Below are 25,287 nucleotides of genomic sequence, written 5' to 3' on the forward strand. Positions count from 1 at the left end.
AATTAATGTTTGTACTCTATTTTCAACTTCCCAAAATGTCTTAGCTAAGCATTTCTGGTTCCCATTAACAATGTGCAACTTCCAACCATAAACAAAAACGCAGTATACCCTTGAACCCAACGAGTACCGGGTATAATAAAAATATAGGCTAAGAGCGTAGAAATGCAGCATGACCCTGAAACTGATCCCCAATGGAAATGGCTGATGAAATGCGCACTCAACGAAGACCGATCCAATACAACCCAATCCAATCCGATCCCAATCTATGGTGTGCCCCATACGAAGCTTCACTTCCGCGGTTACCAAATCGACTTTGACTTTCAAATTTTCCAACGCTTTGTTGCGGCTGGAATCTAATGGAGTCGTTAATGGTTAAACACATGAAGTATTTTGCCAAATGGGCTCGACTTGGGACAGTTAATTGCTGATGATGCGATGATATGGAACCGGATTGACAGTGAGTAAGATAGAAATGCGGTTCGGGTTTTTAGTAAGCAGTGCAAATGTTTGGATAACACATTTTAATAGACAATTAACAAGCAGTTTATTTAAATTTTCTTCTTCGACATTTTTCACTTTTGTCTGGCGATCTCTTTTTTTGGTTGTTGTTGATAGTTACATAAACATAAATCTTGGCAATGGGTCACAGACAAAAAATGTTGCTGTCACTGCACATTTTCACACATAGCCGGATTTTTGTTTTTCCCCTCTGAACTTTTTATTGGGGGGCCTACGCGACTACGACTTGAGATTCGGAGCTCATTGAGACTTGGTTAAAGCGCAGCCAGCTCATTTGTATATTCGATTGTCAGCGGTGAACAAGTGCGGAACTAACCGAGCGGATAATCACCGAAATTCCCCCAAAAATCGTGCGTTTCCTTGGATTAAAAAAGATCAGGATCAAGATTTGTTGCCATGGACTTTGATGAGTTTCGTGAATTTGGCCATGCCTCTATAGAGTTTCTCATCAACTATCTGAGTGGCATTCGTGAGAGGTGGGTGGCGAATGAAGTATAGTCCTTAAAGACCTGCTTATAAACATCTATCTCTCCTTACAGAGATGTCCTGCCTACTACGACTCCCTACGCGGTGATCAATCAACTGCCCAAGGAGATCCCCGAACAGCCGGAGCACTGGAGGGAAGTCCTTAAGGATCTGGAGAACATTATCCTGCCGGGACTGACCCACTGGCAATCGCCGTATTTCAATGCCTTCTACCCTTCCTCATCATCGGCGGGTTCCATCATTGGTGAACTCCTGATCGCGGGTATCGGTGTCCTTGGATTCAGTTGGGTAAGTGGAAAATACTTGGTAGGGAACATATGTGTAGGTAGTTTACTTTATACATTAACTCAAATGTATAAAGTAAAGTATATAGGTATAATTTTCTATAAGTTTAAGTCCGTTTAAAAATTTTTTAAATTGTAAATTCATTTCCTATAAAAATACAACCAAGGATATTTTTATACTCTTATTTAGTTCTTGTTTTTAAATCATGGTATTTTTGATATCGCGGATTAAAACATATGGGAACATTAAATGTTTCGATAGAAGATATTTTCGACAGTAGGTACACACTTTATCAATAAGTATCTTATATTCCCCATTATAGATTTGCACTTAAGGTTCCATAATATATTTAGTAAAATAGATATTATGGCCCTTTTAGTAATTAGATCACTTCCAAAAAATTTTAAATGCTATAAATATTGTAATCTATTATTAACTACAGGAAGTAGTAGCAAGTAGTTTACAATTAGTTGTTAGCATTATATAAAAAATAAATTATTAACTACAGAAATAATGGTATCAAAACAACGAAAGTGAAAATGTACTGATGTACTTTGATTATAGCTCATTGATTTTAATATCACTATGCATATTTAATTCATAGTTTACTTGTTATGATGAAATAAATAGCTAGAAAATAAATACCACAAAATATGGAAAATATGAAAGATTAATCTATCTAATTTCATATTATAGTTCATTATGGCCAATCTTGACAAACAACTCTAACTAACTTTAAAAACTATAATTTGGTCAAACAGTTTTATTAAGAGAAAAGTCAAAGAGAGCACTAAAAAAGAGTAAAGAGCTATACTAACGACTCAACAAAAAAGTGGGAACAGTTAGTAGACATCAGTAACTCTTTTAGTTGGTAACAATATCTTTGGGCCAAATCAATGAACAATCCAATAACTTGGTGTAAGGAACAAAGCAATCAGTATGTTTGGTAAATATCCACTTAACGATTAAGACAATTGCCAAGTAATTAATTTACCATAATTATATGCCAGGAATTATATGATCGTTTGGACTATACTTACGGTGCTTGTTTACTTCACGTAACTTAAAGATTTTACACGCTTGGTGTGCCACTGTGTAGGGAAAACTTAGATATAATTTCGAAAAATAGCTGTATTAAATAAATAATAAAAATTATAAACGTTTTTGTTATTAGGTCAAATACCTCTAAAAACTTTAGAACCGTTAAGGAGCTTATTGTATAGTTCGGTTAGGTCTCTGCTCTTTAAAAACAACTTGTTTCGCTTTTAAAAACTAAAATAGCCAGATTTTGGAAAACGGCTGAACTGGCAGTTCTGGAGGCTGTCCAGAGAAGTCGGTGTATAAAAGCCGGTCGTCACCGACGATCGGTTTCAGAGTTAACCTCAGGCGACTTGGAGTAGCATCAACGGATCGAATTGGGAATTGTGTTGTTTAAACAAATCGAAAACGGAAAAGTAAAACAAAACAAACAGAACGTGAAAAGTGCAAATAGAAAACAATATCGAAACATTGTCAGCGAAATGGATGCCAAGGAGTTTCGGGAATTTGGCAGGGCGGCACTTGACTTTATAGCCGACTATTTGGAGAATATTCGGGATGACGAAGTGCTGCCCGCAGTGGAGCCGGGCTATCTTCTTGACCTGCTGCCCACGGAGATGCCGGATAAGCCCGAGTCGTGGAAAGAAGTCCTTGGGGACATAAATCGCGTGATCAAGCCGGGTCTCACCCACTGGCAGTCGCCCAATATGCATGCATATTATCCCACTAGCACATCATATCCCTCCATTGTGGGTGAGATGTTGGCCAGTGGTTTCGGAGTCATCGGATTCAGCTGGGTAGGTCAGATCGTCGGTGAAATCTCGCTTTTGGCCTATTGTTTTGGCCGGCTGAATGGGCGCCCATTGTGCGCAGTGGGTGAAAGTGAATCCAAGAACTCGACAAACAGGTTACCAATGCACCACTTCGAAGAGAGTTTTCACACAAATCAATCGGCAATTGTCATGATATAAACATATTGTGCTGAAGCATCTCACCTGAGCCAGGCCTATATACAAATTTAAATTTATATTGAATTTTTTAGGCAAATTTATAAGCAGTTCCAAAAGCTTAATAATAATTTACGGGCTAGTAAGAAGCATATGAAAATAGAAATTAAGGAAAAATGTCGAAATTAGATTGTAGAAATTATATTTGACAAACTGTTGTATAGGAGAGTTTTAGAATACGTTAAATTCAGTCCCTAACTTTAGGAAGAGTCTTGACTTAGTACCTTACCTTTTCTTACCCTCATGTAAATCTAAAATCAGGTTTTAAAATATAGAGTCTATTTATCGTCTGCATGTTAATCTAGAATTAGGTGATATTACGCTTTACATTCCCAATAAAACTTAGTTCCAAGTTTTGCATATGTTTTAAGGGTTAAAAACTCACCCCTAATTTTTTTTATTACTTTTCAGTGTTTCTGCTTTTTGTACCCCATATAATGTATAATGATATACTAAATGGATAAATTTAATATTCTCGCTTTAAATAGCTATTATTATGTTATTATAATATATTCCGAATCTAATGTTCCCCCTCCTTATAGATCTGCAGTCCCGCCTGCACGGAACTGGAAGTGGTGGTCATGGACTGGCTGGCCAAGTTCCTGAAGCTGCCCGCCCACTTCCTTCACGCCAGCGAGGGACCCGGAGGCGGTGTAATCCAAGGATCGGCCAGCGAAGCGGTTCTGGTGGCTGTCCTGGCTGCCAGGGAACAGGCTGTGGTCAGCTACAGGGAATCGCATCCGGAGGTCAGCGAAAGCGAGGTACGAGGTCGCTTGGTGGCCTACTCCTCGGATCAGAGTAACAGCTGCATTGAGAAGGCTGGTGTTTTGGCAGCCATACCCATTAGGCTGCTGCCAGCTGGAGAGGATTTCGTACTTAGAGGCGAGACCCTGAAACAGGCCATCGAGGAGGATGTGGCGGCTGGCAAGATTCCGGTGATCTGCGTTGCCACACTGGGCACCACGGGCACTTGTGCCTACGACGATGTCGAAAGCTTGTCCGCCGTCTGCGAGGAATTCAAAGTGTGGCTCCATGTGGATGCCGCCTATGCCGGCGGAGCCTTTGCCCTGGACGAATGTTCGGATCTGCGAAAGGGTTTGGATCGTGTGGACTCGCTGAACTTCAACCTGCACAAGTTCATGCTGGTCAACTTTGATTGCTCGGCCATGTGGCTGCGGGATGCCAACAAAGTGGTCGATAGCTTCAATGTGGATCGTATCTATCTGAAGCACAAGCACGAGGGTCAGTCTCAAATTCCCGATTTCCGGCATTGGCAAATCCCCCTGGGTCGTCGCTTCCGAGCTCTGAAAGTTTGGATCACATTCCGGACTTTGGGTGCCGAGGGCTTGAGGAACCATGTCCGCAAGCACATCGAGTTGGCCAAGCAATTTGAACAACTGGTGGTTAAGGATTCCCGCTTCGAGATGGTGGCTCCCCGAGCTCTGGGATTGGTTTGCTTCCGTCCAAAAGGAGATAATGAGATTACGACCCAGCTCTTGCAGCGTCTCATGGATCGCAAGAAGATCTACATGGTTAAGGCCGAGCATGCGGGTCGTCAGTTCCTCAGATTCGTTGTATGCGGGATGGATTCCAAAGCATCCGACATTGATTTTGCCTGGGAGGAGATCGAGTCCCAACTGACAGATCTGCAGAGGGAGCAATCACTGGTCATTCGCAAGGCAGGAAACGTGGCCGATCTTACGCAACACTTCCAAATCCATTTGACCAACGAAAATACAACGCTTGAGAAGTATCAGTGAGAAAAAACGTTTTAACTATTTATGTTTAGTTTGTCCTTAGTTCACTTTGTAGTAGTTAGTTTAACACATTTTTATAAATAAAGTTTAATGAAGTTTTTGTATCATTAAATAAAATTTCTTGAATAATGTAATGTCTGTGGAGTTTTTACTAAAAACTTTTTAAAGTTATTTCTGCAAAATATAATGGACTTAACTTTATAATGTTCAACGATCATTATTTTATTTTAATAACAACTATTCGTAGTTGAACTCAGTTTAGGGTAAAACTTTCCACTAAGTATTGATTGTATTACGGTCTTATCCCGCGGAAGACCAATATGGAAATTATTTTAAATAAAATTCAAATCAAATTTTTTGGCGCCTAAGGGTGGCTGCCTTTTCTCAAAAACATTACGACCAAATATCGATACTATTCCTACGGGCCTATCGATAGGCACGCCAAGGTCAGAAATCGATAGTTTAGCATGCCACCTCTAGTTCTCACAACGAAATTTTGAAAAACGACAAAATTGTAAACAAACCAAATTTAAAACAAAATTCGGAACGTCAGGAAACCAGCCGCTTGCCATGCAATGGTAAGTGAAATTCCGCTGTGACGCTCTACAGGTTTTCTATGCAGATGACACAGGCGGAGTGCACCACAAACTAAAACCACCTTTTCTTGTTACCCGTAGTTATAAACTGGCCAGCAGGCGCAGCTTATACAATGCACGGGTGCTCCAGGCGGATCACCTCGGGGACCACCAATGCCGCAGTCCGGATCTCGAGGCTGCTCGCCAGAATGCCCGGATAGTGGTAATCGGCGCTGGACTCGCCGGTCTCTCGGCCGCCCAACATCTCTTGTCCCACGGTTTCCGGCGCACCATGGTCCTGGAGGCCACCGATCGCTATGGCGGCCGGATAAACACCAAGCGCTTTGGCGACACCTACTGTGAGCTGGGGGCCAAGTGGGTCAAGATCGATGGGTCCCAGGACTCGATATACGAACTACTGCGCAACACCGAAGGCTTGGGCAAGCAGATAAAGCAGCCGGAGCGTCCCACATATGTCGAGGTGGAGCAAGAAGGTGCTCACATCAAGCCAGCCATGGTGGAGCTTATCGACGCCATGTTCCGGCAGCTCTGCCGTGGCTTTAAGCTCTCCGATCGAGTTAAGTCTGGCGGTGACCTGCACTCTCTGGACAATGTGATGAACTACTTTAGGACGGAAAGTGATCGCATTATTGGCGCCTCCTTTCCAAAGCCGGAGGATCAGCTGGCGGCACGCAAGATCTTTCAGTCGCTGTTTAAGGAGTTCGGCAGCATCCTGGGCTGCTGTCTAGAGTACGTAAACATCGAGCACATTACCAAGTGTCCAGTGCAGCAGGATCTGCGTCCGCTATTTGTGCCCACCGGGCTGGATAATGTGGTAGATGATCTCATACAGCATCTGGGCAAGGAACAACTGCAGACCGGCAAGCCAGTTGGCCAGATTCAGTGGACGCCTGCGCCGCTGAAGAGTGTGGGCTGTTTGGATGGGAGCCTGTACAGCGCGGATCACATCATTTGTACTTTGCCGCTTGGCGTGTTAAAAAACTTTGCGGGCATCCTGTTCCGACCCACGCTACCGCTGGACAAGATGCAGGCCATACGCAACCTTGGCTTTGGCAATCCCCTAAAGATATATCTCTCGTACAAAAAGCCCATTAGCCGCTGGCTAAAGAGCAACCTGCGGCCACTGGGTACCGTCCTCAATCCCGCCCTGGAACAGCAAGCGGAACGCAACTGGACGCAGCAAGTGGTGGAGATCAGCCAGGTGCCCAGCAGTCAGCATGTGCTGGAGGTCCATGTGGGTGGCGGCTACTACGAGGAGATTGAGAAGCTGCCCGACGACAAGCTCTTGGAGCAAATTACTGGACTGCTAAGGCGCTGCATAAGCAATCACCTAGTGCCGTACCCACAGGAACTGCTTCGCTCCAACTGGAGCACATCGGCTTGCTACCTAGGCGGACGTCCCTACTTCTCCACCAGCAGCAGTGCCCGTGATGTCCAGCGACTGGCTGCCCCGCTGGGAGAGAAATCGCCAAGTCTACTCTTTGCTGGGGATGCAACCTCTCTCAAAGGCTTTGGAACCATCGATGCTGCCCGCTCCAGTGGCATCCGAGAGGCCCAACGCATCATTGACTTTTATTTCAAGAGCATGCAATGTGTTTAAATGCAATCGAAAATCCAAATTGGCTCCAAAATTGTACAAAGTATCGGCATAGAATCAAACTAGTCAAAATTTATAGTTACAATCGTTTGTATTTTTAAGCAGAATACAATATGTCTTAAATAGGCGTAGAACGTTAACAATAAAAGCATTAACAACATCAACAATACGATGATAGGACACTTAAATACTAATGAAGCGATGGAGGAGAGTAAGCCTGCCATCTTTTATTGCGATGTAAATTCCCTAAACATGTCGCAAATGAGTTAAAGGTCTGTTTCGTTATTAATTTCACATAATGTTACCATTACAATACTTAACTTTAAAGTCGAAATACTTGTGGTAGCTTGGTCCATTCGTTAACATTTTGTAATAATGAAATTGTTCTATTTTCTTTTATAGAAAACCCGAAACAGACCCTTTTACAACCACATTACTTCTCCTTTTCCAATTCATCAGCAGCGGCACTGACCTCCTTCCAGGAGTACTCCATATCCTCGGACTGGGTAAAACGTGAGCAAATGGCCATACGCAGGAAGTACACATCCTTGATTTTGGCAGGAACCATGTGGATGTTGCCGCGTCCATTGATACGCTTCAGCAGAACTTCATTCTGCTCGTTGTTGCCCTTCAAACGGAAACAGACCAGCCCCATATTCACCTCGGCGGCCAGTTCGAATCTGGAGTCCGCCACACAGAGATCACCGAATTGCTTGGCAAAATTGCAATGCCTACGGATGTGTGCCTGGAGATTCTCCACGCCGTAGAGTCGCAGGACGAACCAGAGCTTCAAGGCGCGGAAACGACGTCCCAATGGGATTTGCCAGTGGCGGTAATCCGGAGCTGATCCCTGCATATCGTGCTTCAGGTAAAGGGGATCTACATTGAAGGCGTTGACCACCCAACTGGGATCCTTAAGCCACATGGCCGAGCAGTCAAAGTTCACCAGCATCCATTTGTGTGGGTTGAAGTTGAAGGAGTCTGCTGATTCGATGCCCTTCATCAGGTGGCGATACTCGGGACAGATGAAAGCGGAACCGGCATAGGCGGCATCCACATGGATCCACACATTGTGCTTGTTGCCCACGGGTCCACACTCGTCCAGGTAGTCGAAGGCACAGGAGTTGGTGGTGCCCAGGGTAACGACGGCGTAGAAGGGAATCAAACCCTTGGCCAGATCCTCTTTGATGGCCGCATCCAAAGCATCACCACGCATCCGGTGATTTTCCGAGGGCACCGAACGAAGCCTTACACCTCCCAGAAGACCAGCCCTTTCCACGGAAGAGTGAGCTTGGTCCGAACAATAGCCCACCAGCTTGCCCAAGATGGTGTGCTCATCCCACTCCGGATGCTCCTCCTTCACTTCCTTCACCTTTTTGGCCTTGGCTCCCAGGAGAGCTACCAGTGTGGACTCACTGGCCGTTCCCTGGATGACACCGCCTCCCTTGCCACCCGAACAGGCCAAGAATTCGGCGGGCAAATCCAGCATCTTGCCCAGCCAATCCATCATGACCACTTCCAGTTCCGTGCACGCTGGACTGGCGATCCACGTGAATCCTATACAGGCAATAGCACCACTCAGCATATCGGCCACAATCGCTGGATACGAGTTGGCCGTGGGGAAGTAGGCGTGGAACTTGGGACTGTGCCAGTGGGTCACTCCCGGCATGATGACGCGCTCGATGTCCTCCATCACATCCTGCCACTTCTCCGGCTTCTCGGGCGCCTCATCCGGAATCAAGGGCTTCAGGTACCCGGGCTTCACTTCCGGCAGAACGCGCCTGTAAAAAGGATAATTGCATTAGCCTCTTGATTTCATTTGGCCCATTCAGGAAAAGCTTCTTGCTAATTGACTGTGAAACTCAGTTAGCCCACAAAGCAATCAGGAATCGGGCGAGTAGGAGTGGGAGAAGCATCCCCCACTTGTTGCCAGTGGGAGTAAAAATCAATAGGAATATGTAACAAAGTGTTAATGGAAAGGATAAAGATAGCAAAAGCTGATAACGACAGGATTTCTATACCAATTCAAGGGGAAATCTCTGGGGCTTAGAAAAAATTAATAAAAAAGAAAAAATTATGAAAAATATATAATATAAAACGCCAAAAAACCCAAAAATATATTCTCCTTTATAAATAAGTTCAATCATAATAATTAGTCATTGTCATTAGTAAAAGTTGATTTTAAAATAACCTGTTTATAAATTAATAATTTTACCGTTAAAGATAGCAAAAGCTGATATTGACATAATTTAGTTTGTCTTCTGTTTCAAATCACGTTAAAATCTCAGGCGATAAGAAAAAATAAATGGAAATATAAAATTCTTTGAAATTTTAAGATACTACAACCTAAAAATAATATAGTCTCAAAGAATCAAAAGTTATACAACTTTCCTTTATAAATAAATTCAATAAAAATATATAGTCATTGTCATTAGTAAAAGTTGATTTTAAGATAACCAGTTTATAAATTTATAATTTCAGCGACTGCAAATGGGCGAGCAATCTCAGCAGGTGCTCTTTATAATACAATGTAATAAAATTGATTACTTTACCGACTCGGATTTTCAAGGTGATGGAAACGAAACCGTTAGAATTGCCCAAGAATTATGAAACCCCAGTCGTTTTTGGCCAAGGTGTTTGTAGTATAGTACAATTATATCTACATAAAAATCGACCTTGACACGCCAACTTTAAAAAACCTTTTTACTGCCGCAATAATTAATTAGTTTTAGGCTCAAAAGCAATGGCAAAAAAACTGTGAAAGTAATTGGCATTAGAGCTAAGTGAGAAGGCCGCTTAAAAAATATTTATAATATATATATTTAACAATGCAAAGGTCCGATTGGCGCGACTTTCCCATGACTAATGCTCAAACGTGTGCTAAATGTCATTCACTTGCCCGGAATCGAACAGAACGAACTTTCAAATTGAACGGAAAGCGTTGAGGTCAAGCAACAGATTCCATATAAATAAATTCTATATGTATCACCGAGTGAGACAAATCAAATGTAATTTAAGTTAATTGCTTACCTTTCGCGTATGTTCTCCAAATACTCGGCTATAAAATCCACCATTGTTTTGGCAAAATCTTTGAACTCTGGTGCCTCCATGTCGATCTTTTGGTGCGGGGTAAAATAAATAGGTCAATATGGATTTTTGGTTGGGGCTTGGAAAACCCTATAGACATACCGAAACCTTGGGATCCAGCTTATCTTCCAAAATGTTAGCTTTACCATTACCATTACTTTGTTTTGATGGGCTAATGTTATTAGTGGGCAATTTGCTCATTTTTAGATTGGTGAAGTTTTTTTTATAATGGATTCAAGAGATTAGTGCTGATAGAAGGGAACATGTGCGATTATTAAAATGGTGCTTATGGGTTATTTGTAGATAATGCTTATCATTAGCAGTTGCGATTTGTAAGTTAGTGATTACTTAATAATGAACTAAGCTTTTAATTACATAGAATGAAAATGAAGTTAATTCCTTTAACAAATACTAGAAAGTGTTTTTGTTTTGCTTGGATGCTTTGATTAAGTATGAACTGTTAATGAATATGATAATTAGAATGTTTAATGCATTCTTGCATTAATTATTACTGGATTATTTTTTCTCAATTCACATTTTATCAACTTAAACAAGTTGGCATTGAGATAGAGACTTGTTGCCAGCAAATAAGCACACAAAAACAAATTTTAATAGATACACAAACATGCAGATACCAAAAGTTGGAAAAATTAGGCATTTAAGAATGCTGAGACGAGAGTGGAAATTAAAGTAAAGCAAGGCTAGATGCCCAGTTTTAGATACATATATAAAATGTACATAATCTTAAACCACATTAAGTATACGCAGCGTTAGCCCCGAAATGAATTTTTTTGCATGCACTCATTATGTTGGCCAAGCACTCCGGGTATTTAAAAACCCAAAGGCACACACGTGTACACTTTAACTAACTACCTTTAATTATTTGCACTTGTCGAGCTTTGTTTCCGTTTCGAACTAAATCTTTGCCCAACTTGAGTTTGCCTTGGTGTTTTTCAGCTGCAACTATTTATAGTATATTCTGTGTGGAATCGCTTAAATGGGCTGCTGTGCGCTCGACGTTCGCCTCTTAACTGAGCGCTGCTCGCTCTTGGCCAAGGCTTTTAAAGCCCGGCCAGCTGCGCTGCGAGTTCCGCAGGACCGGTTCAATTTCAATCCACATCCACTGCCGCTGAACTTCGGCGGCGGGTTGTTAAAATACATTCTGCACGTTCTACAGGTGATTTTGGGTGATTTTTAAGGAACATGCATTAATTTGTGGGTGACTCAGTAAACTGGGAAGTAAACTTGTTATCAGAAAAGGTGGTGTTTACTGTACAGGATCCCCTGAAGTTTTGAATTCTACCTATATCAGCTTCAAAAAGATATCCTTAAATATTTTGGTAGTTTTAAATATATAAAATATTTTTCCGGGCTTATAATAATTTCTTCCACATTATTATATATTATTTATTAGCTTAATGCTCAAAGAGCCTACAAAACTGCAACAATACTTAATATGTTTTTTTTTGTTGAAAATAAACCATTTTTAAGAAACCTTCATCAATTTGTACTACTTCCTTTTAACCACAAAATTATTTTACAGCTTATAAAAAAAACTAATAAAATATTGGTAACAAGCCTAATATTATTATTAAGTTTTTAAAATTCTGAACGCTGGGATAAAAAATGTAAAACAATTTAAATCTTCTTTATAAAGCCATTAAAGCACATTGATTTGTATTCTCCTTACGTGCTGCTCAACTCCACCTTAAGAAAAAGAGAGCGATCGCGGCAGGAATCCCCCTTCATGAGTCACTGAAAGCAGGGTTTTTCTTGAGCTCCGCAGAAAATAAAAAATCACACAAAATAAGATAAACAAATTAAAATTCATAGAAGAGGCAAGAAATGGATTATACTGCGAATGGCACGCTTTACGCGCATCTGCGGAACCGGTTTTCAAAGCATCATATACGTATGACGTGATTTTGAACCGCTCATGGGTTTGTGACGTCAAATAATCGCATCCTCACTCACTTTCCCATTGTACTAGGGGAAGTGGGCTAGGTTGAGCCTTTTAAATGGAAGTAGGAGTAGGAATTGCACAGAGAAAAAAGAGGAAACTTGATTACTTTCAATTCATTTGTATATGTATTTAAAAAAATTAAATGAAGATGAGATGAACTTACCACTTTTTACATAAAGCAGAATATTTTTTAATTGTGGCAAAAATGCAAATTCAAATCCCTATCCTGAAAAAAAATATTTTTTTTTTTTGAGTTAGTGTTGAAAATGTCACCCACTCACAAGTGTTATTTAAAAATTGAAAATAAGTATCAGCACCAAAATGATTTTACGTCATTAAATTTAATTATTATATCATACCATTTTTTTTTTCGTTTGGGGTTGATGGGAGTCCTGCGGGTGGACCAACTGTTGCTGAGTGCGAAAGAAGTGTGTGTGCCTGACATTTCAACGAAGCCACTTTGGCAAATCACTTGACTGAATCAACAGATTTATATGCCATGCCAACGGCTCTGCTTTCGATTTTAATGCGTTGGGTGCACCACCCAACCACCCAACCACCTAACCATCCAGCCTCCCAAAACACCCAGCCACCCACATTGTGCTTCTTTACGGGTGGCTGAAGTTCGGTAGGATTGGGGCATAGAATACTACAATTTGATTTATGGCTGACTTGAGTTGCGAATGAATAGTAGACCATGGCGTTTATGGGGGTCGAATGGCGCCTTGAAGAGGGGGATTGCATAACAAAGCAGAAGAGGTGAAAGAGAGTGGAGATAGGCCATGGAATATTTGGTCCGTATCAAATAGCGGAGCTTTAAAGGGGCACGTATTTAATAGTGAGCGATACGACTGATAATAATCAATTTGGCTAGTAAAAATCATGGTACACAAGAATTGTTTTCGGCTTTATCAAGATTTTTGACATTCAAGGCGACGCCTCTGTAAAGCGATAACTATTAACTGGGTATAAGGTCTTTGAAACCATAGTTTACATGTATAAATTCATAAAAATTGAAAGTACAGCAAGATTTAATTTGTTTATGAATTAAATTAAATTGAAAAAAAACTGACTCTCGACTATCGAATACCTGTTACTCTGCTAAAGGGAGTAATCCCAGCAGAAAAGCTACTTTTTCCGAGATTGAAAAGCGCCAGCTAGAGCTTTTTCCTAATTTTTTCATAACTTCATAATGAATCGTTTGATATTAACTATATGTAGATGGGTATTTGAACATAATTAAAACAAAATCCCATTGTAAAAGTGTAACCACATCTTCACAAATGTGGGCGCCAGATTAAATCAACTTGCGCAGCGCAAGAATCTCTGGAATCTGCGGCTAGTTCGACTCGACTAGTTATACCGATCAAGAATATATACCCCTTAAAGGGTCGGAAACTCTTTCTTTTACCTTTTACGTACTTTCCGACGAATCTCATATACCCTTCTTACTCTACGAGTAACGGGAATACAAATATATATATAAACCAATTCAAATATGTTGTAATCCAATGTCATAAACGATTACATCCAAAACTGGTAGCTTTCTAAAAATATAATCGAGTTAATTATACAACGGCCCTGTTTCCCTTTTCTCATTATTTCATCTTAATTATTTAGTAACCTAATTACAAAATAATCATCCCGAATTAGAAAGGCAGCTCAAGTAGGGTTTATTATTTATTGTGTTTTCTCATAATGAAATTTTCTTGTGGTCTGTGTTTCTTTTATACACTGGAGTTGTCTTAGCCAGATGCAGATCTTAAGGACCAATTCAGCAGGACGCGCACACCAACGACTCAAACGGAAACAACAAAAGTTGAGACGCATTTGGAGCGCGCACTGTGACCGGATTTTAAACCCGATCGGGAAGATAATGGAAAAACCGATTACATGAGACAAATTTTGGTTGTTTCGCTTAATATTCTCCAGTCAGTCGGGCGAACGCATTAGAGTAGTGCATATTTCAGCAGAAACAAAATCGAAAAGTACTTAGTAAATGCTATAGGTAGTTACAACTTAACGGAACTAGATGCACCCAGCTACTGCGCGATGGTGGATGGCAGATTGAGCAGCGTGCTCTGTCCGCTGGGCAAGTAGGCTACTCCGCGAGACCTGGATAGCTGGTAGGCGATATCCTCGGCGGCCTCGATACGTCGCAGCTCCACCAGACCGTCGCCGGCCTCGCCGAACGACTTGGCCAGCAGGCCAGCGGCTTCGGCGTCACCCTCCGCGGAAATGATCGAGGCCAGCTTCTGCTGCTCGGCCTTCTCCACGACGAAACGAGCCTTCTCAGCCTCCTGCTGGGCCACCTGCTTCATCTCGACGGCCAGCGTAAACTCCCGACCAAAGGTCAAGTGTGTGAGCGAGATGTCGTCCAGAATGAAGCCGAACTGCTTGGCACGGATGGTCAGCTCCTGGGAAACACGCTGGGACACCATCTGCAAGGGGGTAAATGTATTTAATAGGTGTTAAAGAAATTAAAGCAGTTTGATTATCTATAAGATGTTGATTTGACCGACTGATTCTCACTAGTTCAAGAGGTAAATAGAATACTTAGCTTGATTCGATTACTTGATTATCTCTATGTTCTGATTAACAAAATATAACGGAAAAAATGGTAATAATTCTTCAAAATATGTAGACAAATTCAATCCAAATATTAAGATCTACGAGTATAAACAGACAAATGGGTCCTATGTAACAATTTCAGAATATGCTGGGTAGGTATATACAAATTATACGGCATAGCAACGGACATCTATATCTTAAGGTTCCTATTCTTATAAGCTGGTACTGCTGGAAGTTATATATATTATACAACCAATTCCTCTGCTCTAAGAACCCAGATTTCTGCCAACCAACGAAGGAATCTTCTCTGGTGCTACCCACCTCACGCTGGGTGATCAGCTCGCCGGCATCGAATTGGGCGACCACAGCCTTCAGCACCTCGGGAGCAATGGAGGGCAGGACACGCTCATCGTAGTCCTGGCCGAGGATCGTGTAGATCTTGGGCAGCTGGTCGGGAATGGGACGGTACAGGATGCGGAGCGTGATGTTGACATTCTGTAGATCCTTGCTGCCGGTGATCACGGGAACGTTGCGGGGCTGCGAGCGGATGTCGAAGATGATGGGCCGCTGCACCCAAGGGATGAAGAAGTGGGTGCCCTCGCCAACCACGTTCTCCTTGATGCCGGTGAAGCGATCGAAGATGACCGCCCGGTGGCCGCCCTCAACATTATATAACGCCGAGTTGACAACGCCACCCAAAACGGCCACTCCAAGGCCCATTTGGCCGATGCGATTGAAGAACTGAGCAGCCATTATCTAATGGAAGAACAAAACGTTAAGTATTTTGTCACTGCCTTATAACTATGTATGTAAATAAAAAGCCGACTGGACTTGGAAATTTCATCAGCTTTTTAGGTTAGATCGTCATGACTAGAGGACAACGTGCTGTTTGTGTGTTTCTATAGACAGTTCAGTGGAATTTTCAATGCAGATGGTTCGCCCCGCCTTCACACTTACTTGTTAAAGCTTTTTGGTTTCAATTAAATCGAAATATTGTGCAATTATGCCCTTTGAAATACAAAACACGAAAATCCAACCGCACGGCAACTGTTATCGATAAAACAGAGTTGACAGGGCGCCACCACTTATCGATTACATTGCTATGTAATGGCTTTGAATATGACACATAGATGGCACCACCGAGCACTTCTTTAGATTATCAATAAAAAATTTATCTTAGCGCCAACATTTGAATATCAAATGTAATCAACAAATATTTTCTGTTTTGTAAAATATAAAAACCATTCCTAAATTTGGGAACATACATTTTTTTTAATTTGAATCTAATAAACCCCAAATTAGTGCGCCATTTCGGCCCGCCCAGTGACCTTTGGCATCTTTTTATTCGTTGAATCCTCCAGTTCCTTGGCCTTATAATAATGCGGTGCCACCTCCAGCAGCCACTTGCTCTCGATCTCGATGACCTGACGCATGTACTCCTTGGAGGTGAATACCAGCTCATGGTAGAGCACCCACCGAGGCAGCTCCTCAAAAAGCGAAGAATTTGGATGTATCATCACCGTCTGGTTGTGCTTGATCGTCTTGTAGTGACCTCCCTTTGAGAGACGCGCCACATGGTAAAAGTATCCAGCGGTGGCAGCCTTGCGAACATTTACAGTCTCTGGCAGGCAGCTGACCATGTCGATTTCCACACGCTGCATGAGTCCAACCAGCTGTTCACGCACATCTCGAGCCCGCTTCATAGACCTGTACTGGATGAAGTTCTCGTAGCACCACTGGGTGCTGTAATCCGTCTCCGCCCACTGATTGTACACCTGCAGCAGACTCAGGTGATCGCCGTGCATGTGATTGAAGTTCTTGCGGGCGGTGTCTGCGTGAATGATTTTGTCCTTGGGTCTATAGAAGATGGCGCTGTTCACGGAGAGCATGGCTGCAATGGTGACCATTTCCTCCGAGCATTTGTATCTTAAAAGGGCACAAAAATATGCAAGCTATTATACAAAGAACATCTAGGTTAATTTAAAAATACTCACTTTTCGCTTGCTAGCAGCATCTTGCCCATCATGGGATCCACTGGAAACTCGGCCATTCGACGACCTAGCTTGGTCAGCTCTCCATGGTGATTCAGTGCACCCAGGGCATACAGTTGCTCCAAAGCCAGTACCAGCGTCTCGTGCGGCGGAGGATCCAGAAAGTCAAAGTGTATTAGATCGTTGATACCCAGAGCCTTAAGCATCAGCACCGCATTGCCCAGATTAATACGCTGTATCTCTGGAACTGTGTTATCCTCCAGTTCGTGCTTGTATGCCCATGCCGTGTACAAACGGAAACACTTTCCTGGTGCAGTGCGTCCCGCTCTGCCCGCTCGCTGATTTGCAGAGGCCTTTGAAATTGGCACCACCATCAGCGATTCCATGCCGGTACGGGAGTTGAAATTATTCTGCTTGGCGAATCCAGGATCAATCACATATATGATATTATCGATGGTCAGCGAGGTCTCTGCGATATTGGTGGCCAGGATAACTTTCCGGGCGTTCGGAGGCGTGGGTTCAAAGATTTTGGCCTGCATATCACTCGGAAGATTGGCATAGACGGGAATAACAATCAGCTCGCGTATTTTAGAGCCCAGTCGCTTAACGCGATCCTGCAAAACCTCTTGGCAAGTTTCGATCTCATCCTGGCCCGTAAGGAACACCAATATATCGCCCAATGGTTGAGTGGCATGAATCTGCAAAACTGAAACGCAACACGCATCGATGTAGTCTGCTTCCGGGGCCTTAGTGTAGAAGATATCCACTGGATAGCGGCGACCGGGTATCCGAAAGATGGGGGCATCATCGAAGAAAGCGGAGAACTTATCTGCATCCAGAGTGGCACTGGAAATAAGCAGCTTAAGCTCGGGTCTAAATCGAGCAATATCCTTGACCAGGCCGAACAAAATGTCCGTGTGCAATGTGCGCTCGTGAGCCTCGTCGATGATCATCACACTGTAGGAGGCCAGATCCGGTTCCGAGAGGAACTCTCGATGCAGCGTACCATCAGTCATGTACTTGAGAATCGTACGATCTGAGGTGCAGTCCTCGAAACGAATGCTGTAGCCCACCTCGTTGCCAAGCTTCACGCCCATTTCCTCGGCCACACGCGCTGCCACCGACATGGCGGCCACTCGACGTGGTTGTGTGCACCCGATCATCTTCTTGTCCTTGGTAAAACCAGCATCGACCAGATACTGCGGCACCTGCGTTGTTTTGCCTGATCCCGTTTCACCTTCGATGATGAGCACCTGGTGCTCCTTCACAGCAGCTATTAGATCGTCCTTGAAGGGATATACGGGCAGTGATCGTCTGGTCTCATCTAACGTCAGACGTTTGCGCTCCTTCTCCGTAAGTTCTGGCTGCCGGCTAGAGGATTTTTCGCGACTTCCGTCCAGAGTGAGAGCTTGGATGAAATCAATCTGATCGTCGAGGAGCAACTCGTACTCCTCCTCCGCCTTTACATCCTTGGCACCGAACTGAAAACGAGCCGAGGCCAACTGCTCCGCCTCCCATTTCTTCTGCTCTGAATTGGGTTGCTTCTCAAAGTCATCCACCTCCACATACTCGGCTAAAGAATAAAATATGATCACAATTTTACCAATGTGGGGCAAAAGGCATTGCTCACTTACATCGCTCGCCCTTCTTCAAGTCCTGTGGCATATGATAACGTTGAACGCGCTCCAATTCCCTCGCCTTTTCATGCTCCTTGGCAATGTTCAACAGTTGCTTCTTGTACTGGCGCTCTTCCTTCTCCCGCTTGGTTAGTCTACAAGAAAACCAGGATTAGTTGATTACAAAAAGGTGATTAAGCCATCATCCTACACGCTCTCATCAAAGAGATATTCATCGTCCAGGATGTCCGCCTCCAGCTCGGCCACCTTGTCGTCCTTGCGCTTCTCCAAGTACTGCCGACGCGACTGGACACGCAGGTGGGGCACGATCTTGTCCCGATCCTCATGCTCCAGCTTCAGGCGCTTGGTGGCCTCATCGATGGCCTTGCGACCGCCGGTGGACTCCACCACCTTGCGCGTGCGATCATCATCCCGCTGCTTGAGCCTGTTGGCAAACGCATCGCGCTCCTGCAGATCCTTCAGGCGCGACTCCTCCTCGCTGTCTGGCTCCTCGGCGCTGCTGCTGCTGCTGGCCGTGCGTTTCCGGTTTTTACCCGACATTTTACAAAAATTGCAGTAATAAATAAACAAATGAAACCGGCTCCGATAGATAATTCGATAACTTATAGTACTGCCAGCTCTAGCTAGTAATCTAGCTGTTTTTAGGAGAGGAAATCAATAAATAATATTGAATTACAAATTACAGCTAATTTCTTAGCAATATATAATAGTCAAAGGGGTTTTCGAAACAAATAAATTACACGTAATTAAATCACACTTTTATTTTAATTTTTAATTTAAAGCTGGTACACAAATCTAGCTATTTTTAACCGTTTGACCGCTTCTAGCTAAAACTCTAACTGCCACTGTTCGCTTAACAGCTGTTTTTGGTTTACAATTCAGTGAATTGTAAACTGAATTGAATTCACCTCAATTTCCGACCATGTCGCGCCAGTTGAGTTTTAATCCGCGAAAGGAATACGAGTTGATTGAGTATCCCGGCAGGGTGGTAAATCCTGATCGGATGATAGCCACTTTGGGCGGCATTATCAACGTGTCCAAGGTAAATATTGCCATCTTGTTCTGGCCACTTGTGCTGATCAACTTAATCCATTTCCCCAGGTGCTTGGCGATGAAGTAAAGCGTTTGGCTTTGCACTTCCACCCGGAGAATCCCTACAACAAACCCACTTTTGGGGACTGCACGGATAAAACAGGTGTCCTGCTCTCGATAACCGTGAGGCGTCACAAAAAGGACAAGCAACGACCTCCGGAATATTTTGTCCGCGTTTTGGGACACTGCAGCAGGAGTTTTACCTTCGAAAGTGAGTTGCAGTTCGGGATTTAAGACAGGATAACTATGCTAATGTATTGTTCATCCTCAGCGCTTTGTGATTTTCAATACTTGCCTCTTTGGTCGACACCCAGAAGTGACAATGCAAATGCTGCCCAGGAGCTCACCTACGCCTTGGATCAGTTAAAACCAAAGGACACCTCCGATTTGGACTTTTTCAAGTGAGTAACTTCTATAAGCAACTAAGGAAATTAAATATAGTTCTTTAAATCAATGTTTTCAATTACGTTTTCCAATTCCGGCTGTTATTCTTAATCCAAAGTCGTGAATTCTTCAGATCAATCGGAACCAATTATTAATTATTACTCTTGGTCTATCTATATTATAGATTCTATAAATTAAGTATAGGATTATATTCATATTTAGCAAAGCCTCCTTTGGAATTCTTAATTATTACTCTTGGTCTATCTATGTAATAGATCTTATAAACTAAGTATAGGATTATATTCATATTTAGCAAAGCCTTCTTTTGAATTCTGTTTTTAATCGCTCATTAAAAACTCGGAATATCTTCCCACAGACGACGACATAATCAGGTGTTTGCCCTGCCCGAATTGTTCACCCACGTGGACGTGGTCTACTCGGGCACCTATCGCATCGATGGCTCGGAGGATGGTCAACACGAGGTGCTGGGCGTGCAGTCCAAGTCCACTTACGACAACCAGGGCGTGGTCTCGTTCAATATGGTAGACAGTTTTCCCACCCAGGCGGACTCCCAAAACCTTAAGCGCCTCAAAGTGAAGTACGTTTCCGATGAGCAGTTGGCCTTGGTGAAAAAGCTGTTCGATGACTGCCCAATTTGGACCCGGATTGCCCTGCAGTATGAATCCGGGTTGACCAACGACAAACTTAAGTGCATCACACCTTCCCTGGCGTTTTACTTTAGCAACGGTCCGTGGCGGACTTTATATGTACGCTTTGGCTACGATCCTCGCAAGGATTTCAATAGTCGCTATTACCAGACCTTCGACTTTCGGCTGCGTTTCAGCACTGGACTCTCGGAATTTGTGTATGCCAAGAAATTCGTGAAGCAACGAAGGGCAGCGAATGTTCCCTTTGCTCCTATCGAAGATCGCGTCTCCGATTTGGTACAGGATATTGACTATCCCTACCTAGATGAGCATAAATTGCCACGTTCTCGGCAGTGCATGCTGCGTTACTGCGACGTCCGAATGGCAAAGATCCAGGAAATGCTGGAGAAGATTCCCACACCGCTTACCGGTGCCGTGTGTAATGAGCGCACAGGGTGGCTGCCACCAGGATTCGATGCTCAGGTGCGGCAGATTGTCTGTGCCAGCATAAGCGAACTCTTGCGCAATCATTATCGCAAGGAGAATCTCACGGCCGAGGTGGAAGCGGTTACCCAAGCCGACGAAGAGGAGGAAGACGACCCCGAGGACGAGGAAACGCAGGAGGAGGATATGGAGCTGGAGGAATCGCAGGTCATGAACAACTCGGAGCAATTCGTAGACAACGACATCGAGCAGCTATTTGATAATATCACAAGCTGATCACACTGACTGAAATGATTGTAGCATAAGATTGTTAATATACTTACTACTTTTAATAAAAAATAAAATCAACTCTAGTCTTTCGATGTTATGTAGCTCTTTAAGAATTTTTATTCATTTAAATGAAGCTTAGGCGCGGCCTTTATCTTGGATAGTTGTTATACAGATAAGTGTAATAAATTTCATTCGTAATAGCAGAAGCTAAAATTATGCGTTGCAGGATGTTGTTCAACTGTAGTAAATGCTGGCTGATGGAAAAGCTACTCCTCCACTGCTTAGGGCTTGCATCTGTCGAGGAATCGGGGATACAGGCAGACCTCTCGGATGTGGTAGCGGTTGAGCAGCCAGCAGAGGAAGCGCTCCAATCCCAAACCATAGCCGCCATGGGGCAAAGTTCCATAGATGCGCTGGTCAGTGTACCAATAGTAGGGCTTAGGATCAATGCCTTCGCGTGCATAACCCTTGAGCAGCTCCTCGCTGTCGTAGATCCTCATCGATCCACCCACAATCTCGCCCACATTAGGCAGTAGAACATCCACGCTTTCGGTCAGACGCTGATCCTCCTTGCAACGCTGCATGTAGAAGGACTTGATCTCCGCCGGGAAACGGCACAGCATAATGGGTTCGTTGATGGTATCGGTCATCTTGCGCTCCGGAGCCTCGGGAATGTCCTCGCCGAACTCGTAAAAGGTGCCGTCGTCTTTGGTCACGTTGTTCTCCTTCAGCCATTTGATGGCATCCTCGTAGTTCATGCGACGGAATGGCTTTTGCGGCGGCTTGAAGTCAGGGTTAAGCTCCTTGACCAAATAGCCCCAGGGGGACTTCAGAACACGATCCACCACATCGCAGACCAGATCCTCCAGTCGATCCAGTAGATCATCGAACGTGATGAAGGGACACTCGGCTTCGACGTGAGAATATTCAGCCAAATGCCGACGGGTGCGACTCTGCTCCGCTCGGTAGCTCTGGGAAATGGTGAAGACATCGCCCAAGGCCGGCAAGCAGGTCTCCAGATACAGCTGCGAGCTCTGGGTGAGGTAGGCCTCCTCGCCGAAGTACTGCAGCTTGAAGAGTGTTGAGCCACCTTCCACCTGGGTCTGCACCAGAGTGGGGGGCGTCACCTCGTTGTAACCTCGCGCCTCGTAGTGGGCACGGAATGCTTGCGTCACCACGGATCGCATCTTGAGCACCTTCGAGGTGTTCTCGCCACGGATCATGATATGCCTGTTGTCCAATTGGACATCAGGCTGGGCTTCCTCGTTGAGAATGGCATCGGCACCGCCGGGCGGAGCCAAACCAATCAGCTCCCAGTAGTCCACGTTGAGCTCATGGCCCCCAGGAGCGGTCTTGCCTTCTGGCACCAATTTCAGTGTGCCGAACAGCACCACAGAGCTCTCCGTGCTCAGAGTGAGGGCATCGTAGGTCTGGCAAAGCTGATCGTTGAGGACACACTGCAGAAAACCGGTGCCGTCGCGCAGAGTGATGAAGATCAGGGATTTGCCCTGACGACGCAGGCGATGCACCCAGCCGTAGATCTTGACACGCGAGTCCCGGTTGGCGGTGCCCTCGAGGATGCGAATTTTGCGGGCCACCGGCAGGCTGGCGTCCTCCGTGATCTTCACCTTGCGAGCCTCCTCGAGATTCTGCTGGCGCTTCTCCGCATCATCGGCCTCGCGTTGCTGCTTCTCCGCGTTCTTGTGCGACTCCCGTACGAACAGTTTCTGGATTTTCTTCAGCTGCGACTTGGCAGCCACTTCGAACTGCTCCACTGCATTGGGATCCTTGCTGTCCACGTAGATGGTAGGAAAGGGCTCCTTGCCCGCATGACGCATCGCCTGCAGGATGGTCTTGAAGGGCTTTGACTCACTGCCATCGCCCGACTCATCGCTGCCCTTCTTCTCCGACGTGAAGATAGCACCTGCACATGGTCGTACATATAAATATTGCACATTATAGATCGATACTTTCAGCCGACTGGCAACGTGGACGAAACAGTTGTCCCATTATTTTAGTGATAAGCGACATTCTTACCCAAGGTTAACTCAGCCAACTGGTCGGCAGGCATCTTTGTTGATTTGTGACTAAGATTTTTCTGAGAATAGGCCTTAAATCCCGTAAATATACGCACAAAATTGCATCAGACAACTATGCCAAACGATACCTTGTGCCGGATACTCGATTGACCGATTGGAACACAGTGCTGCAAAACACCGATTGTCAGCAAAGGCTATAAATAGCTAGACTTTTAGGCTCGTGCGCCAATTTTAAACATCTACAAATTAAAGAAAGTATATTTTAATTATTATGTAATTAATAATACAAATTTGAATAATAACACTTAATTTACTCTTGCCCGTAGTAGGGGGTTTTTTATTAAAACAAATAATTAAATGTAAGATATTTAGACAGAATTTATCCTATAACATTTTTCACATCACTTTTGTGCTGTTTTTGATTTAAGATTTATCTTTGTTGTTAAAAAATAGCCAGTTCTAGCTATAAAATATCGTCAAGCTTCAGAGTTCTTCCTGGCAATCGATATTTGTGGGTGGTATTATTTAGTACATTTCACCTTGGGAGAAAAACGTAAACAATTTGGAAAATAGGAAAATGGCCCCGGAAAACAGGTGATTTTCCCTACAGAGAGCCCGAAAATAAGAAAACTTTATATCTTAAAGTACAACCTGTCCCTATAGGATCAAAATCCTTCCCAAAGCGGTGGTTTGCGAGGAAAGCAACCTGCGCGGTGACATCACCTTCTCGTCGGGCTGTGTGGTTCATCCGAGTGCCACTGTTATTGCCGACGCTGGACCTGTGATAATTGGGGAAAACTGCATCATCGAGGAGTATGCGACCATAGCCCATCGCTTGGAACCAGGAGCAGTGTGGGACGTAAACAATATCCTAAGCATTGGCACCCACAATGTCTTCGAAGTGGGTTGCCAAGTGGAAGCCTCCAGGATTGGCGACAAGAACGTATTCGAAAGCAAGTGCTTTGTGGGTCGTGGAGTTACCATTTCCAGTGGCTGCGTGGTGGGGGCTGGAATCAAGATCCATACCAGTCAGCTACTGCCGGAGAACACCATTGTATATGGCGAGCAGGGACTACAGCGCGAGGCGATTGATAAACAGGGATCGCAGACCCTGCAAATAGACTTTCTCCGGAAGGTCCTGCCAAACTACCATCATCTCCGCAAGCCCAACTACGATCCCAAAAAGGCGCGCAGCGTTGTCTAGTTAGTAGTCTATATTAATATCAACCTTCATGTATTCTCCACCTTCACGGCATTAAAGTTAGACATCTCCTTTTCAAAAGTAACGATTGTATGATCGCATAGTCCCTCCAGATCCTCCAGTCCCCGTTTGAGAATATCTATGGCCCTATCTCGATGGGATTGGATGCGGAAGTGCAGCTTCTGCTCGGTGGGATGAGGAATGGTGTAGCCACAGAAATCCACCTCCGGGTAGCGGGCTATAATGGTTTTCAGCGCATTTCCCAGCGTGTGGCCCTCGTTGGTAAAGACAAACGTCCGGGATCCTTCGCCGTTCTTCTCATCGCCAGCCAGCTGGTGAAATATTAATTGTTAATAAACAGTGAGCTTATATACTCTTCTTATAGGAACCTCTGCCAATGCTCCCATTTTAAATATAAATTAATGTTTCTTCGTTTGGTTTGTTTACAAAAAACGTGCAAGGCACATGCCGTTACAATCGATGGTTGGCCTATCGATTGTCTGTCTATCAAATAGCTGGAAATAGCTTAAATAAAAAATTAATACAAATGGCTGATAGCTAGAAATGGCTAAAAATGTTTTCTTATTCAATTTTTAAATTTGAGAGCTTAGAGAAAAAGTGATAAAGGATTAATTTAAATTAAATATTTGTTGTGTAATTCTGCTTTATTTATTTC

At 43.9% G+C, this 25,287-nt stretch overlaps 9 protein-coding genes across 11 annotated transcripts; 4 read left to right on the top strand and 5 right to left on the bottom strand.

Annotated features, from left to right (window-relative positions):
• Positions 1-786: 786 nt before the first annotated feature.
• Positions 787-5,226, top strand: amd (alpha methyl dopa-resistant). 2 transcript variants are annotated; one of them, XM_017071632.4, is made up of 3 exons: positions 787-995; positions 1,059-1,293; positions 3,878-5,226. In XM_017071632.4, the coding sequence occupies exons 1-3, from the start codon at positions 916-918 to the stop codon at positions 5,093-5,095; spliced, it is 1,533 nt and encodes a 510-aa protein (XP_016927121.2). In that variant the 5' UTR covers positions 787-915; the 3' UTR covers positions 5,096-5,226. The 2 variants fall into 2 exon arrangements, with proteins under 2 accessions (XP_016927121.2, XP_016927129.3); XM_017071640.4 differs by lacking the exons at positions 787-995; positions 1,059-1,293 and adding an exon at positions 2,656-3,125.
• Positions 5,227-5,528: 302 nt separating this feature from the next.
• LOC108013394 (protein anon-37Cs) lies at positions 5,529-7,454 on the top strand. Its single transcript, XM_017079249.4, has 2 exons — positions 5,529-5,670; positions 5,770-7,454. Exons 1-2 carry the CDS (start codon positions 5,663-5,665, stop codon positions 7,286-7,288), a joined length of 1,527 nt encoding a protein of 508 aa, XP_016934738.3. The 5' UTR covers positions 5,529-5,662; the 3' UTR covers positions 7,289-7,454.
• Ddc (aromatic-L-amino-acid decarboxylase) lies at positions 7,358-11,408 on the bottom strand. Of its 2 annotated transcripts, none has more exons than XM_017079235.4 (3): positions 11,246-11,408; positions 10,316-10,401; positions 7,358-9,066 (listed from the first exon to the last, which is right to left on the bottom strand). In XM_017079235.4, the coding sequence occupies exons 2-3, from the start codon at positions 10,393-10,395 to the stop codon at positions 7,719-7,721; spliced, it is 1,428 nt and encodes a 475-aa protein (XP_016934724.3). In that variant the 5' UTR covers positions 10,396-10,401; positions 11,246-11,408; the 3' UTR covers positions 7,358-7,718. The 2 variants fall into 2 exon arrangements, with proteins under 2 accessions (XP_016934724.3, XP_070852650.1); XM_070996549.1 differs by lacking the exon at positions 11,246-11,408 and adding an exon at positions 10,475-10,598.
• A 2,594-nt stretch (positions 11,409-14,002) lies between these two features.
• Phb1 (prohibitin l(2)37Cc) lies at positions 14,003-16,017 on the bottom strand. The gene is made up of 3 exons (XM_017079260.4): positions 15,864-16,017; positions 15,228-15,662; positions 14,003-14,776 (listed from the first exon to the last, which is right to left on the bottom strand). The coding sequence occupies exons 2-3, from the start codon at positions 15,657-15,659 to the stop codon at positions 14,378-14,380; spliced, it is 831 nt and encodes a 276-aa protein (XP_016934749.1). The 5' UTR covers positions 15,660-15,662; positions 15,864-16,017; the 3' UTR covers positions 14,003-14,377.
• Positions 16,018-16,107: 90 nt separating this feature from the next.
• On the bottom strand, positions 16,108-19,125 carry l(2)37Cb (lethal (2) 37Cb). Its single transcript, XM_017090133.4, has 4 exons — positions 18,725-19,125; positions 18,532-18,668; positions 16,901-18,470; positions 16,108-16,832 (listed from the first exon to the last, which is right to left on the bottom strand). The coding sequence occupies exons 1-4, from the start codon at positions 19,072-19,074 to the stop codon at positions 16,205-16,207; spliced, it is 2,685 nt and encodes an 894-aa protein (XP_016945622.2). The 5' UTR covers positions 19,075-19,125; the 3' UTR covers positions 16,108-16,204.
• Positions 19,126-19,405: 280 nt separating this feature from the next.
• l(2)37Cd (general transcription factor IIIC subunit l(2)37Cd) lies at positions 19,406-21,463 on the top strand. Its single transcript, XM_017089923.4, has 4 exons — positions 19,406-19,576; positions 19,636-19,837; positions 19,898-20,027; positions 20,387-21,463. The coding sequence occupies exons 1-4, from the start codon at positions 19,457-19,459 to the stop codon at positions 21,375-21,377; spliced, it is 1,443 nt and encodes a 480-aa protein (XP_016945412.2). The 5' UTR covers positions 19,406-19,456; the 3' UTR covers positions 21,378-21,463.
• Positions 21,458-23,567, bottom strand: AsnRS (asparagine--tRNA ligase). The gene is made up of 2 exons (XM_017089922.4): positions 23,409-23,567; positions 21,458-23,295 (listed from the first exon to the last, which is right to left on the bottom strand). The coding sequence occupies exons 1-2, from the start codon at positions 23,440-23,442 to the stop codon at positions 21,653-21,655; spliced, it is 1,677 nt and encodes a 558-aa protein (XP_016945411.2). The 5' UTR covers positions 23,443-23,567; the 3' UTR covers positions 21,458-21,652.
• A 317-nt stretch (positions 23,568-23,884) lies between these two features.
• On the top strand, positions 23,885-24,696 carry DCTN6-p27 (dynactin subunit 6). Its single transcript, XM_017085164.4, has 2 exons — positions 23,885-24,004; positions 24,074-24,696. The coding sequence occupies exons 1-2, from the start codon at positions 23,988-23,990 to the stop codon at positions 24,612-24,614; spliced, it is 558 nt and encodes a 185-aa protein (XP_016940653.3). The 5' UTR covers positions 23,885-23,987; the 3' UTR covers positions 24,615-24,696.
• On the bottom strand, positions 24,607-25,154 carry Polr1D (RNA polymerases I and III subunit AC2 l(2)37Cg). Its single transcript, XM_017085176.4, has 2 exons — positions 25,001-25,154; positions 24,607-24,943 (listed from the first exon to the last, which is right to left on the bottom strand). Exons 1-2 carry the CDS (start codon positions 25,016-25,018, stop codon positions 24,641-24,643), a joined length of 321 nt encoding a protein of 106 aa, XP_016940665.3. The 5' UTR covers positions 25,019-25,154; the 3' UTR covers positions 24,607-24,640.
• Positions 25,155-25,287: the final 133 nt, after the last annotated feature.

This window comes from Drosophila suzukii, chromosome 2L (genome assembly GCF_043229965.1).
Source record: "Drosophila suzukii chromosome 2L, CBGP_Dsuzu_IsoJpt1.0, whole genome shotgun sequence".
Classification (NCBI taxonomy): Eukaryota; Metazoa; Arthropoda; class Insecta; order Diptera; family Drosophilidae; genus Drosophila; species Drosophila suzukii.